The sequence below is a fragment of the Laccaria bicolor genome, genomic scaffold (genome assembly GCF_000143565.1).
Source record: "Laccaria bicolor S238N-H82 LACBIscaffold_34 genomic scaffold, whole genome shotgun sequence".
Taxonomy (NCBI): domain Eukaryota; kingdom Fungi; phylum Basidiomycota; class Agaricomycetes; order Agaricales; family Hydnangiaceae; genus Laccaria; species Laccaria bicolor.
This window is the reverse complement of record NW_001889905.1, coordinates 294,489-309,069: the sequence shown is the minus strand read 5'-3', so window position 1 is coordinate 309,069 and position 14,581 is coordinate 294,489. Positions and strand designations below refer to the sequence as shown.

The window sequence follows — 14,581 nt, the reverse complement described above, 5'->3', positions numbered from 1 at the left end:
GCGACATCGATGACAACGACGACCACCACCACCACCATGCTGATGACGACGACCACGCACGCTGACGATGCACGACAACATGCAATGTCGTCAACAAACACCCCGCCATTACAAGAGCCACATGACGTGGCAACGCCACGTCACACGGATGGGACGACGATGCGGAATGTCAATGGACGTTCCACCTCCACTCCAGCCCAGGTAAGTGGACTGGGTAACCTCTCCCAGTCCACCTTTTGACAACAACAAACCAGGTGCCACGTTGCAGTCAGCGACGTGGCAACCAAATGACGAATGGACATGACAACCGACGAGCCTGCCCACCCACAAATGATGCACACCGCCCCACACGACCCCCACTGCCCACAAGTGCCCACAAAAAGAAACGAGTGCGCAGACACAACACCGAACACCCACAACACAACAACCAACAAGCCTGCCCACCCATGAACGATGCACACCGCCCTGCACAACCCCCACCACCCACAAACGACCACAAAGGACCCCAAACACCCATGACACAACAACAGATGAGCCCGCCCACCTATGAATGACGTACACCCACCCAAACGAGCCGCAGCGCCCACGAACACCCACAAGACGACTGCACGCAAACGAAAACGAATGCCCAGCAGATGAAGACGATGACCGCCCACAAGACCCAGCACCACCACCAACGCGAGCACCCACAAACGACAATGACAGCCCACCAACAACAACAACAGCCCACCAATGAAAACAGATGCCCACGAAATGACGACGACCGCCCACGAAAGTGAACGGACACGGGCAAGGACGAGCCTAGGTGAGCTCCCCCTCCCTCCATCATTTCACCCTACTCCCTCCCCCCTCCCATTGCTCCCCCCTCCCTCCATTGCTCCCCTCCCTCCATTGCTCCCTCTCCCTCCATTGCTCCCTCTCCCTCCATTCTCCCCCCTCCCTTCATCAATCCCCACCAATCTCTCCCCCTCACTCTCCACCACACACTCCTCTCAATCACTTCTCCCTTCAATATTTAATGTAGTAAAATATATATATGTAATCCTATTCAATACATTTTAAATTCTCCCTGTTCAGTTATTAGTATGGAATGAGTGTAAAACTAACTGTAGAACTGATGATGTGGACTTAGATAAGTCTGGAATTATGATTCCATACAGTTATTCCATCTGGATTCCACATGGAAAAAGTATGGAATCCATCTGGAAAAAGCATGGATTCCATCAACCAAAGTATGGATTCCATCTGGAAAAAGTATGGATTCCATCAACCATTCCATGGAATCCACCTGGGGGAAGTATGGATTCCATCCAGTCCATATGGAATAACCCGGGGAGGGTAAAGTATTGATAGAGTGTCACACTCCCCAGAAGGGGATAAGGCTCATCCTTGACACAGTGTCAAGGAAGAGAGGACGTGTGACACAGTTGGACACATCCAAATTGGGTGAGGTGACAAACACACTGTCACACATCACTACCAGTCTCTTCTCACAACCCCCATGAAACACAACAAATGCCCACCACGACCATCGACAATTGGCCACCACCATGATTGAGGAATGGCGATGACTGCCCATGAACAGCGATGAGGGCCGACTCCCACCATTGACGAATAGCCATGAGGGCCCACCACCAGGATCGATGGACGACAACAAGTGCCCACTAACATCCACAGGGCCACCACCAGGATCGACGAATGGCTATGACCGCCTATGACCACCATCGACGAATGGCTACAACCGCCCACAACCATGACCGTCCAGCAGCCACAGGTGCACACACGAGGAACAGCCATGGGGGCTCATCACCACCTTCGACAAACAGCCATGGGCACCCACAACCATGATCCACAAATGGTCAATAGCACTGTCGACAATTCCCAGCCTGCCCCCATCCTCCACCCCTGCTCTCTCCCCCACAGACCCACCTCACATAACCCATATTAGCAGGAACAACCAGCACAACCGTTGAGACACTGACCCAACATGACTCAACACCATCATCTACACATCGACACTGACACGTTGAGCCGAACATCAGCATGTACAACCAGCTCCGACGTCTCAAACCCAACACCAATGTGTCACCTCTGTTTTGAGCCCATTGCCAGCATATACAACCGAACAGCAACATTTTGAGCCCAAAGCCAGTGTGTATGACCAGCGCCGACCTCTCTAACCAAACACCAGATGTACAACCCCAACACCAATGTGTAGGGCCAAAAGCTCTGTTTTGAGCCAAACACCAGCATGTACAGCCCAATGCCAGCGAACAGCAGACGGCAAGGATCCGTTGGTGATACGCTTTGCACGGGGATGAACGTGAAAGTGCGAAACACGCAAACAAGGATCAAGCGCGTCAGGGGAAAACCCTAAACACCTAACACTAACTCACACACACACACACACACACTATCACAATCTTGGTGCAAGAGTTCGAGGGCCTTTGGTATTAAGAAATACCACTTTCGTCTTCTTAGGTTTAAGTCTCAAGAGTTTTCGTAATAAAACCGGGTTTTATTATTGGGTGTGGTATTAGAATAGTTCAATAGAACAAAGTATGTCTTTCAGGGATCCTGGTTGCTCAAATGTAAAGTTCTCGCACACAGACTTCTTTATTGACACGAAACACAAAATTATCGGACTTTTATAACTCCCTTGAGTTTTTATTATGTCACTACACTCCAAAACAAAGGGTACGAGTACGCTGTCTCGTCTGAATGATACTGTGCTTAAAAACCTCTTATTCAAGTCTCCAAGTAAGCTGACTCCCAAGCACGCTGGCTTCGTTCACACTGTACTTTTCTGACCACGAAGAAATCTCCTTTAATTGATTACAACTGTCCACCTCCTAAGTCTCTACTTGGAGTGCAACTAGCTGGTCAACGGGGGACGATTGCTTGCCTTTTGACCTGCTAGTGCGCTCCTTATATACTCCAAAACCCCTATCTACGCTTTTACATGTGTTTTCTACGGTTATATATCGGTCCGAAATACAAATAGCTTTTAATGATTGTGTGGTATAGTTTGTAGTGTCTCTCTTGTGGTACACTACAGACTTTGTAGTGTTAGTATCTTTTCTTTGTCAACGCATCAGTGTTTGATGCGTACGCGGAACAATCCGGTTTTAATTATATCTAGTCCGGACCGGTTCCGCATGCTTCTTTATCATGGTCTCAGCTACTAATTTGACATATCGTGTCATTTCAGTGATGGGCGTGCTGATGCGTGTGATATGTATGCAGACACACTTCCGGCTTCTTTATTTCCAGAGGCCGTTAATTTAAAATACCTCGGCACGGTTTCTGTATCATATGGAGATCGGATGGCACTCCGAAGAGCTTCAAATGACTTTCTTAATTATCAGGGGGGTTTCCAGGATGGATTACCTAATGTCTTTCCAGGTGTGCGCATCACGCGTCTTGGACGATACGACGCATCACTCTTTGATGCGTACGCGGGAATTGCCGTACTCGACGTTCTACATGGCCACAAGCCACGCTTGGTCTCGGTACATATGCCACATAGTTGTAACATAGTCTCTCTAGTAGTAGAACATTATCTCATAATGTCCACATGTAGTTTATCCTCTAGAAGTCTTGGTAGATTTATCACAAGATAAAAGACCGAGTTTTTCATATTAAAATCCATTTCGTGTTTCTAAACCCTTGGTAGTAATGCAATCTTGTTCCCTGCGTTGGGTGGTTTACTCTAGAGTCTCTTTGTACTCTATTTCATGGTGGGTGAATCCTAGTAGGCTCCAAGTATAATGTCACGGCGCATACTGCTGCCAGCTCCAAAGCCTTTGTCCTATGTTCAGACTCGACGCATGTGCACTTTTAGTCTACTGAACCGGGTATGTTCATAGACTCTTTATATCATTACAACTGTATGTAGTATAGTTGCAGAGAAGACCGTTTAACGGTAAAATCGCGAAAATCGGATTTTATACGGTTGAACACGTTTCACCCGTATCATTGGCCTCTACCCTTCTCGAGGAGGAGGGGCTGTCTCCTAATGTACATAGCCTCCCTTCCTGTATCATACATAAGTTGTCTATAAAATTTGCACTGTCAATTACATGAGTACAGAAATTTCTAACTGAGAATAATTTTTGAACAAATGGTCCACATCAGGGTGTGTCCAATCAAATAATGTCGACACACTACACATGAATTGGTGACACATTGCACACAAATGTGTTGTTTATTTACCCAATGTGTCGCTTTGTGATCCTATGTGTTGCTGACCCAATTTGGGGAGTGTGTCTCTACTCGTATACACTGAGCCCAATATGAGTCCAGGCCCTTACTATCTATGAACCCCACACTCACTTCCCATATTCATATCGTAATCAGTACACGCTGCTGCCCCACACTACTCTACCTTGCACATATCCAAACATTGAATATCCTCTCTATTACACACCCCCATCACATCCAATTATATGACAAACCCCTTCTGATGACTTCCTGCCTGTTCCTCTATGGAATTGCCTTCCACCACCTTAGCTAGCAGTGTTTGGAAGTCTGGTCCGGTCCGGTCTTTGGGCCTTGAGGGCCTTGGACCATAACCATAACTGGTCCTCACAATTCCCAAACCTGGAAAAGACTGGACCGGACTGACCCAGACCAGTCTAGTGCAGTTTTCTGTGGTTACAAGACTGGTTAAGACCAGTTATGGTCTTTATAGTGAAATGTAACATGTATTAAGTATATACATACATGTAAGTAGTCAGTAACCCCAATGTACATGTGTGGTCTCACAACAAGAGCAGTTGGTGGTGACGTGGCAGTACTGGGTGCTCACTTGGTGAGCTGTGGACTCATGTTGTGTGAAGGTGTTGCAGGGTAGCTGCTACTTGATGGGCCTGTGGACAGGGAGCTCAATTGGAGGTGGAAGGGAGCGATCAGTGCAAATGAGTTGTAATGCAGTGTACAACTCATTATATGACCATACCTCATGGGTGTCCACTGTCGACATGCTGGGACCTGGATTCCCTGCCATTCGTTGGTTCGCCACATCCTCACAGGGTTTTCTACGTCCTCGCACTGTTCCTGATATTGCTGGTGGGTCAGCAATGTGGATGTGTTGCCCTTGTGATGTTCAGACTTGACCATTGGGCTTGCCACATCATTGTGGAGTTTGCAAGGTCATAGTACATCTGGAAGGGCATTTTTGTTTGGTAATTACAGTGTGATCACGTAGTTCAACATAGAATATGAATTTTACTTAGGGCCACATAGGTGGGGTAGGTTGCTGTAGACCGGCATAGTTATGCAGACATATAGTACCTGATAGAGCCATAGAAACCATGGCCTTGGCAGCAACTTGGCAGGCAACATGTGTTCGACATGCCTTGTTTCTTGAATGACTAACAGTTGATGACCAGAATATTTGAGAAATGACACAGATGACTATTGAAAGTGTCTAAGTAACAATACTAGTATTAAATTACCCTACGGCAGACTTCATATCTAGTTTTAACAAACAAAACATATGAATATCACTGTAAGGGCTAGTGAAGAAAGCCTGACAACGATCAGCAACATTCTGTGAGGTCCAACCTGGGTTCACCTTTCTTCCATACTTTGGAAGAAGGTGCACGCTGCACACAATGCAGTCAACTTCAATGACTTCGCCGTGGACATGGTGACTTTGCATCGACGGCTTGACAACGAACATGTCCATTTCGGCATCAAGGGTGCCAAAGGGTGTGTACCACTCGACATACGCAAGTGGGTGGATGGTGTTCAGATGATACACTTCGGGAAGCTTAAAAAGAACGTGGACATGAGCAACGCGAAGCCCTATGTTCATGATTAGCCATGAAAGGTCCTGAGATGAGGGCACATACCTCTGAGAGCAGTGGCATTGGTCTTGTTGTTTTGCTCTCCAGTCCGGATTAGGGCAAAGTCAAGGCAAGGGGGCTCAGCCGGTGTGTGATCATGGGCTGGAATGGGAGGTGTAGCTCAGATGACGTGCATGAGACTGTTTGCATTGGCTTGAGGAATATTGGGAAGGCAAACTGTGATATGCTTGTAGAGATCGAAGCCGTCAAAGGGATTTGCTGTGATAGGGGAAGAGTGTTTATTGAGAAAGGCCTGGATAGCTGGAATGAACTGAGTAGCGTTGTGGTTGTGAATGATCTTCTGCACCGGAATGCCACAAAGAGCTGCAGGTATGGTGGAGGCCATCTGGTAGGGGACATGGGAGTTTGTGGACAACATTGTGGGCTGGGGTGTGTGGGAAGCAGCTGGGACAACAGCAGTAGCTGTGTCATGGAGGGAAGCAGAGAGAGCAGTGGACCTTATCTTTTCCGTTGCTTCATATCCACCTTCCCTCATCCACTTGAGATACCATGTGAAGCGGTCAATAGCCTCCTGCCGATGCAGCCAACTTGTCATCTGGATGGTATAGTCATGCTTGTTGGAAGCTCAGTAGGCATTTTTGGTGTAATTGATGTGAAGTTGCTCAGGCGACTCAGTGTTGAAACCGTCGGCACTGCCAAATAACTTGATCAGCATGAGGTAGTGTTCCATGGAGTGGATTTTGGGAATGTTGAAGTGACCTGGCTGGCGTGCCTCCAGCTTGATGAAGACGTCTTTGTAAGTATGGAAGGATGAAGTTGACGACTGCACGTGCCGCCTGCGAAACACATTTGTTGTTGATTGCACCTGCAACTACGCCAACAAACACTTTCTCCATCGCCTTGTGTTCTGTGCCCATCCACTGTGACACGCTCGAAATCCCATTCTTGAAGTGCCAAATTCCCTGATGTGGGGTCATTGATTTAAAGCGGGTGTCAAGTTCCTTCTCGGTGAGAAGATTCGTACACCATTTCACAAGATGGTCCTTGAAAACACCTTTGTGCAGTTGATGTAGCAGATCTGGTGTGAATGACTGAAAGGTGTCGCAGTGAGGTAGACATGCCCAAAACGGCAGGTAGATTGGACGCAGACCGATTTCCTGGTAAGTTTCTTTGAATTTCGCGTCCTTGGAATTCGTCTCATTCATTGCAAGGAGTACAACTGTTTCCTTGGTTTCTCGTGGCAGAGCAGCCTCATGTGATCCATGATGGTTGGGATTCACTTTGCAAATAGGACACCGATTCTCCATACAGCATGCAACAAGGCACTGCTCTGGGTAATCTGCCACATAAGCGGCAAGAATTGGCCAAACCCATCGGACGAACCCATTGGGGCAAGTCATGTTTACTCCGTTTGTGCCTGCACTAACGAGTGATCCTGTTAGGATAGACATGCAGTGGTGAAAGGTGCAGTAGCACATGGCCTGGTGTGCCTTTTCAGTAAAGCAGTCAAACTTTCCTACAGGCAGATACCTGATGAGAATTGTAGCACGTGAACTTGCTTGATGCCAAATGTCTTTTGAGATATTGCCAATGGTAAGATACACTGGCCATGCACTCTTGTCTCCCTGGAACTGAGATAACCATGTTTTGTCAGAAGATATGATGACTGGGACAACCGTTGCACCCAAAGGGAGCAATTCCTTGATTGAGGTCAGTGCTCAAGTACTCAATATTGAGTTCTAACCAACTGACCTGTATTTTCCACCACCAGTCTGCGGTCCACATCTTGTTTACGACTTCACGTTTACCAAGCTTATCCTCAAAAAGCTTCTCTGGTGCAAATTTGGTAACATTCTGGAACATAGGGTTTCTGAGAAGCTCCCATATACATTCCACAGGATCCTGGTACCACATTTCCAGTTCTTCGGTAAGTGGGTTCCCATCCTCATCACTTATATCTCCACTCAACATAACACATTGAAGCTTCCATTCAGGCCCACCAGGCAATGAATCAATTGCTCAGAGAAATTTGTCCTTGTTTTCGAAAGATGGATCGACCTGCTGTTGTATCTGTGAAGGTATTTAAATCGAGGTTCCTCCACAGTTAACTTGGCAATTAACTCATGATTGGAAGTTTCAAGAACTCTTCAACTTGATTGTGTCCGACATTCATCATTAACTATTTTGCTAATTGCCATTCTTCTTCAGACTCAAATGGTCCTAAGACCTCTGCACCCTGCAGAATCTGGTCATCACGGATGAGCTCAAACGTGGTTGGGGCCTTGCCAAATGTTGCTCCAGCCTCCTTGGACTCCGGAAATGGGGAGCTCCAATACTCGTGAGGTGCGAGCTCCTCCTCCTCGCTAACATCTTCCACCGTGACTGATTGAGGCCAGACAGGCTCAGGATCCTCAGCCACTCCATCAGGGCAGTCAAAAGGTGAAGGAACTTCATCCATGTCAGCGGGTTCTGCATGTTGTGGGTCTACGTCCATGGGTGCTTCGCTGTCTGGTAGCTGGGCTGTCAAGCTTGGGTGCTGTGTAACCAGTTGGCTGAGTTGAGCATTGCGCACATTCCGGCACTCAATGTTCTTAGATTGATGCTGATGAAGCCCGCCACCGGTTGGGAAAACTCGAAGGCAGTAGCAACAGGAATGCAACGATGGCATTGTCAGATGTGTTGGGTGTATGTTAACTGACTGGTAATTTGTTGATTAAGTGTAGCATGTTTCGTACCTCACTCGGCCATTGCTCGGCAAACAGGTACTGTATAGCTGACAATTTTATCACGCCATTTGCTGATTTAAAATTCAACAGTCTGCCACAGTGCACTCCCTGATGGACCTCCTCAATGAACAGGATTTTGCCTGTCAGGAATTTGCTTCATACAGCCGCAGTCATCATGAACCGATACCCACAGACTGCATCCAGATCCACAGTAAGTTTTTCGTCAAGACACAGACATTTACTGATGGATTGCACTCCAGACCAGATGATGTCAAAGCAAGCAAAGTCCTGTTCTCGCAGGAAGAATACCCGTCAAAACAGGGCTGAGCCTCCTACGGCTCCCGCTCATATTCCGGAGACAGAAGGGCCACGTCTCACTGCATGGCCACCCACACAACTGCTCGTTGCCATTACAAACACGCCTGCACTTTTGTCAGAGGTGGAAGCTGTTGAATTTTTGTGACAGCTGGGCCCCGAGTTTTTATCTCAATTCAGTTTTCCTCCTGTGGCTGCAAACAGCCCCCAGCCTGCTCCCCTCTCTCCATCTGGTATCATTTTGCTTTCTACTTTGTTATTATTTGCTCAATTACGGTCGTAGATTTCGAGCTATCTCCTGAGGAACAACAAGAGATTGAAGACGATCCCGAGGCAAATGAGACCGAGTTTTCGGACTTCGGCACCGGATTTGACAGCATTTGAGCTGACCAGGCATTGAGCAATGCTGATCAAGCTGTTCGCAACACCAATGTAAGTCCTACTCCGGCTTTTATTTGAAATTTTACTCTATTTGCATAGATTACATCAACCCCTGTTCCATTGCGCACTCAGATGCTTATCCGACAAGGAGTTACAGGACAGAGGACTCCAACTGCTGCCACTCCGCAGGCACACCTGACATGGTGTACCCACACTGTCCCTCCTACACCCTCTTGTGAAAAGGAGAACACCCCTGTTTGTGTCTTGTCTCGCTTTTCCCCCCTGTGAACTGGTATCTAATTGTCTGACCATGTCCAGCTTCTTGCATCCACCACCCCTTCCAAAACCACCCCTTCCAAACAATCTCATGGTGATGATAGTTTGGATATCGGTGAGGATGAGGACGAGGCTGCCGCCAGAATTGGTGATGAATCCATTCACCAAAAGAAGAAAGGAGTCCATGCAAGTGATCTAGGCCCAGCCCGCAAGCGGATCATCGAGCGAGCCTGGCGCCATTTTCGTTTCCATGTTGCGACATTCCCATATCCGGATTCGGATGACCAAGTCAACAAGTGGGCTAGAGAATCATGGTATGCAGGCCTTGGGGAACTCGTTGAGGGGATGGGTTATATCAGCAGCTCTGATCCAACAGAAGATGAGATGGCCCTGGTTAGTCATTCAAAGTTTTCCTCTTTTCCACTTTTGTTTTATAATGTCTCCTTAGCTTTGGCAGCGTGTCTACCAGCTCCATGGTCAAATTAAACTGCATGCACGGGAGGTGGTGGCAGCATGCCTCAGCTTGAACAACTCCACAAACATCGACGTCGTTAACAAGAATCAAGAGCTCATTCAAACCTACAAGGACCACAACAGTTTCATTTTTCAGGTATGTGTCATCTCCACTTTTGCAATTGACACCTATCGCAAATTGACTTTTAGAACCCATTCAATCCTATGGAACCGGCCACTATCTTTCGTAGCATCATGATTGAAGACATGATCATTAAGAGGTGGTACAATGAACGGTCAAAATCTGAGGCCATTCTCACTCCGATGTACTTTGAGAAGGGAATTCCCCTTGAAACACTTGCGCTTATCTGTGCCGGTGTTCGTTTGTAACCCATCCTCATCTTCGGTTACTTAGCTAATCATAACCATAGCTCCAGAATGCACTTGACGAGTGGCAAACAGGAGTTCTCATGAAGATCCCATTCAGCATGAAGGTCTATGAACCAGTTTATGACATCCATCTCACCAACCTCTGTAACTGGCACACATACACCGCAACACATCAGAAAAGTGCTGAGAAGCTGCAAAAGGACCTCCTTATTAAGGACCGGCACGTCAACCCTCTCCATTCTGATCTGCTGCGAGCTGATTTATTTGCACAGGGAAAATGCTGGTGTCACCATCACTCTCAACACATCAAATGGATTCACCTTCAGTGATGCCGACTTCGCCCTCTATGAGTAGTTGGCCACATTTTCATACCTGTCTTATGCTCCAATTCTTACAATCATTGTCGTTCCTTTGGTACCCTCCTTTCAATAGTACTTAATACTCTACCACTTCCTCACGATGCCTATACAGTCTATACTATGTTTATTAGTTGCTCAACAGTACCTGCAATACATTTTCTATTTCAGAAATTTTCAGACAATTTTCGGAACATCATCAGCAGCCTCAGGCACATTTACTGCCTTCCATAATTTGTGCTCGATCGCTGTAGAGATCTAGGTGATCGGTAGTCCTGGTAGATCAGGTAGGAGTACCCGAACTACACGTGTCTACCATAGAAATAGGAAATTACAGAGTTTTACATATGAGGAGGCTATCAACAGATCTACTGATCACTATACGCCTACATACGAGGAGGCTATCAACAGATCTACCGATCACTATACGCCTACATAGGTCTAGGTAGACCTTATTCTGTTTCCAGATGTATGGATCTATTGGGCAGGGCTATGTGAAGGGTGAGGTAGGGTGGAGGGAGGAAGTCTGGAAGAGGCAGATGAGTTGCGTGTGCTGCAACTCATTCTGCAACCGCACCTTGTGGGTCTCCCTCTGCTAGGGCCTCCCCTTCGTTTCTTCAACCCCTCAGCTGAAATCTATGATCTTCTAAGGTGAGCCCACATCCTGGATGAAGGGCTGCATGATGTGGTTGTGCCATGTTTGCACATTATAAGACCTAAAAACTTGTTAAAGCAGGTATGCAATTGAATCTGAAGACTTTAAAACCACTTACATACCTCTTTCAATGTCTTCAGGGGACAGTGGCTGTGAGGGAGAAATGAGGGAGGAGAGTTGTGGTGGTTGAAACATTGAAGATTGAAATCAATGATGTTTGGCGCTGTTGATCTGTTATCGGTGTTTTCCAAGGGTGCTGCAATTGACCTAAAATTCAAATGTTTTGGTTAAAGAATTAGTTCAAACTTTTCAACGGAAATATCTGACCAAACACCAACATGTTTTTGAGGCTCAAAAGACCAGTTAAGACCAGTTATAACCAGTTTTAGCTTGGTCTTCAATTTTTCCAATTTGCAATGGACCGTAGACCAGACCGCAGTTATGGTCTTCATTGGTCTTCAGTATTTGCAGTCCTGATCAGTCAGAGTCTGGTCTGGTTATGGTTTTTTTCCAGTCTCGTAACTGGACTTCCAAACACTATTAGCTAGTGTATCTATTCTGACCTATCTAGTGTTTGAAAGTCTGGTTGGGTCCGGTTATTTGGTTCCCAGGGGCCCTAACTGAGACCAAGACCAGTTAGCCTTTGTCCCGAAACCTAAAATAACCTAACCAGACCGCAACTAACTGGTTACGGTCGGTTATTTGCAGTTACTAACCGGTTAGGACCGAAAAATAAAGAATCGGTTATAATAAGGCAAATAGGCTCATATGTATCTTGATAGATCTTATTTCTGCATATTCTAGCTTTAAAACGAGCCCAAGAACGCTAAAATCGGTGAAGAATTGACATATTTATGCAATTATCCTTGAAAGTCTACACATTTGAGTGATATTTTAGAGATTTGACTGTAACTTAGTCGAATTTTGAGTGTTTTCAATGTTCTCAAGTGCATTTTGAAGGTGTATAATAGGGCTGGTTATAACCGGTTATTCCATTTTCAAAATCAACTAACCCTAACCGCAGTTAGGTTCAAGGGGCTGCAAGCAGAAGATCCTGAGAAAGCGACTCCCTTTGTCTTGTCCCATCAAAGTCCCAAAGGAGTTGAATCCAGGGTCTGATATGGGAGACTAAATCAGCGTACACAATGCAATAGACTTGTAGTTGACTTGTAGTATTCATGGTAACACTAAATACACAGTGTAACTAATAGAAACTGTGTAGAAACACTATTTTATAAGCCTTGATGCTCACTCCCTTAGTCGGATGTAGGACTCAAAGGAGGTGGAGATGATGGTGGAAGGTCAGAATATTGCCAGTGATCAGCACGCAGCGCAGGTGCATTGTGGGATGGATAATCAAATGAAAATGAGGTTTGTGTTGGTGTCATGGAAGGGGAAGCTGAATTGGTAAGTGGCAAGTAACTTCTACTGAATCTTGGTTCTTGGAAAGAGTTGATGAACGTCGTTCCGGGTTGTGATTGAATGGGGTAGCAATGTCAAGACGAGCAGCATTGTTTTGATCTTGAACATCCCTGCAAATCACACTCCCAGTGTCTTTGATAGTGAATTGTAGATTGATGTTTTGTAAGCGGGAGGTATCTGTTGCAAAGATCACATTGTACAAGCAATGTGCTGCCAGTGGTTCTGATTTCTTGGAAGATAGTGTAGTTGATGGAAGCACTTGATGGAATCTGGAATTGCACTGTCTCAGTGGGAGTTTTGGGTAAAGCAGTATAAATCTTTGTTTCTCAGTGGCTCATGGTGTCAATATATTTGATAAACTTTTCATTCTGGGGCATCTGCAGCAGGGAATGCTGTTTTGCACGGTATTTATAAGGATTCTTCTCAATGCTGTGGTTACCTGGAATCCTACATGTTTTGACTACAGTGCAGCTACTATGAAGCGCAACAAGTTACTAATCCTACTTGTGTTCAAGACTCACAGTGGTATGCTATGGTGGGTAGGAATGTGAGCAGCAATGAGCAATCAACCAGGTTTTGCGGCAAGTGATATTGAAGTGAAGCTGGCTTGATTTGGTCTTACCTGCCTGATATATTGGACCCTGGATTCAACTCCTTTGGGACTTTGATGGGACAAGACGAAGGGAGTTGCTTCCTCAGGATCTTCCACTCGCAGCCCCTTGGTTAGGTTGGTTATTTTCTGGTTAACTAACCTAACTTTCAAATACTAGACATATCGGAACCAGTAGATACAGACTCACTACTCAGCCCATCATCCCCAGTGAGAATCAACTCCAATGAGGCTGAGTCACAGTGACTATGGTCGATTTGTGTGGCTTGATGTGGCATTAATTGAGTTAGTTATATTTCAGGTGATTTGCAAGGCTGACCCATGTGCTGCATACATGTGTTTAATGAACCTTACATAGTGTAATATCAATTTGGATTGAACTGGGGTCAATTCAAGTCTATTTGTATAGAATTCTGTCAATAAAATGACATGTTTACAATGCTTCAATTCTAGGCAATCAGAAGTACCTCAGAACAACCTGAGTCATTTTTGAGGATATAAGTACAGCAGCACACTCCCCAAAAGAGGATAAGGCTCATCCTCGACACTGTGTTGAAGATGAGAGGGCATGCAGTTTGCGAGTGACACAGTTGGACACATCCCAATCGGGTGGGGTGACGAACCCAATGTCACACATCACTACCCCTTCTCTTCTCACTACCCCCATGAAACACAACAAGCGCGGACCACAACTGTTGACGATTGGCCACAAGGACCAACCACCAGGATTGACGGATGATGGCGAGGCTCCACTAACTTCCACAGGGCTCACCACCAGGATCTACAAATGGCCACAGGGCTCCACCATGATCGACAAGGGCCCACCACCAGTTTCGATGAATGGTTACAACAGCCCATCACCATGACCGATGATGAGTGCCCAGCACAACGAATGGCCACATGGGCCCACCACCAACCCTGGCAAATGGCCCACAACAACCAACAAATGGCCAAGCACACCACCAATGATTCCCAGCCTGTTCCCATCCCCCAAATGCGACTGTGAACAAACACGAACACCAGCCCGAACGTGGGTACCACCACCACATTCACCTCCATGAAGCGAGCCACAACACAAGCACCCGCAATGCCTGCCAATAACCAGATCCACCAACAATGAGTGTGGGCGCTAGTGTTTAAAGGTTCAGTTCAGTCCGGTTTTTTGCCCCCAAAACGCGCAACCA

General features: G+C 46.4%; 5 protein-coding genes across 5 annotated transcripts; 2 read left to right on the top strand and 3 right to left on the bottom strand.

Moving 5' to 3' along the window:
- Positions 1 to 1,476: 1,476 nt before the first annotated feature.
- Positions 1,477 to 1,797, bottom strand: LACBIDRAFT_307230 (uncharacterized protein; the record flags this gene model as incomplete). The annotated part of the gene is made up of 1 exon (XM_001885837.1): positions 1,477 to 1,797. The coding sequence occupies one exon, from the start codon at positions 1,795 to 1,797 to the stop codon at positions 1,477 to 1,479; it is 321 nt and encodes a 106-aa protein (XP_001885872.1).
- A 1,973-nt stretch (positions 1,798 to 3,770) lies between these two features.
- Positions 3,771 to 5,435, top strand: LACBIDRAFT_331515 (uncharacterized protein; the record flags this gene model as incomplete). Its single annotated transcript, XM_001885908.1, has 6 exons — positions 3,771 to 3,857; positions 3,904 to 4,020; positions 4,736 to 4,813; positions 4,851 to 5,070; positions 5,248 to 5,252; positions 5,415 to 5,435. 6 exons carry the CDS (start codon positions 3,771 to 3,773, stop codon positions 5,433 to 5,435), a joined length of 528 nt encoding a protein of 175 aa, XP_001885943.1.
- A 108-nt stretch (positions 5,436 to 5,543) lies between these two features.
- LACBIDRAFT_331514 (uncharacterized protein) lies at positions 5,544 to 7,727 on the bottom strand (the record flags this gene model as incomplete). The annotated part of the gene is made up of 6 exons (XM_001885836.1): positions 5,544 to 5,609; positions 5,639 to 5,811; positions 5,859 to 5,954; positions 5,994 to 6,408; positions 6,518 to 7,513; positions 7,566 to 7,727. 6 exons carry the CDS (start codon positions 7,725 to 7,727, stop codon positions 5,544 to 5,546), a joined length of 1,908 nt encoding a protein of 635 aa, XP_001885871.1.
- Positions 7,728 to 7,992: 265 nt separating this feature from the next.
- LACBIDRAFT_331513 (uncharacterized protein) lies at positions 7,993 to 8,481 on the bottom strand (the record flags this gene model as incomplete). Its single annotated transcript, XM_001885835.1, has 1 exon — positions 7,993 to 8,481. The coding sequence occupies one exon, from the start codon at positions 8,479 to 8,481 to the stop codon at positions 7,993 to 7,995; it is 489 nt and encodes a 162-aa protein (XP_001885870.1).
- Positions 8,482 to 8,650: 169 nt separating this feature from the next.
- Positions 8,651 to 10,683, top strand: LACBIDRAFT_331512 (uncharacterized protein; the record flags this gene model as incomplete). Its single annotated transcript, XM_001885907.1, has 8 exons — positions 8,651 to 8,750; positions 8,800 to 8,971; positions 9,256 to 9,286; positions 9,335 to 9,490; positions 9,554 to 9,904; positions 9,960 to 10,121; positions 10,175 to 10,342; positions 10,396 to 10,683. 8 exons carry the CDS (start codon positions 8,651 to 8,653, stop codon positions 10,681 to 10,683), a joined length of 1,428 nt encoding a protein of 475 aa, XP_001885942.1.
- Between the last annotated feature and the right edge of the window lie 3,898 nt (positions 10,684 to 14,581).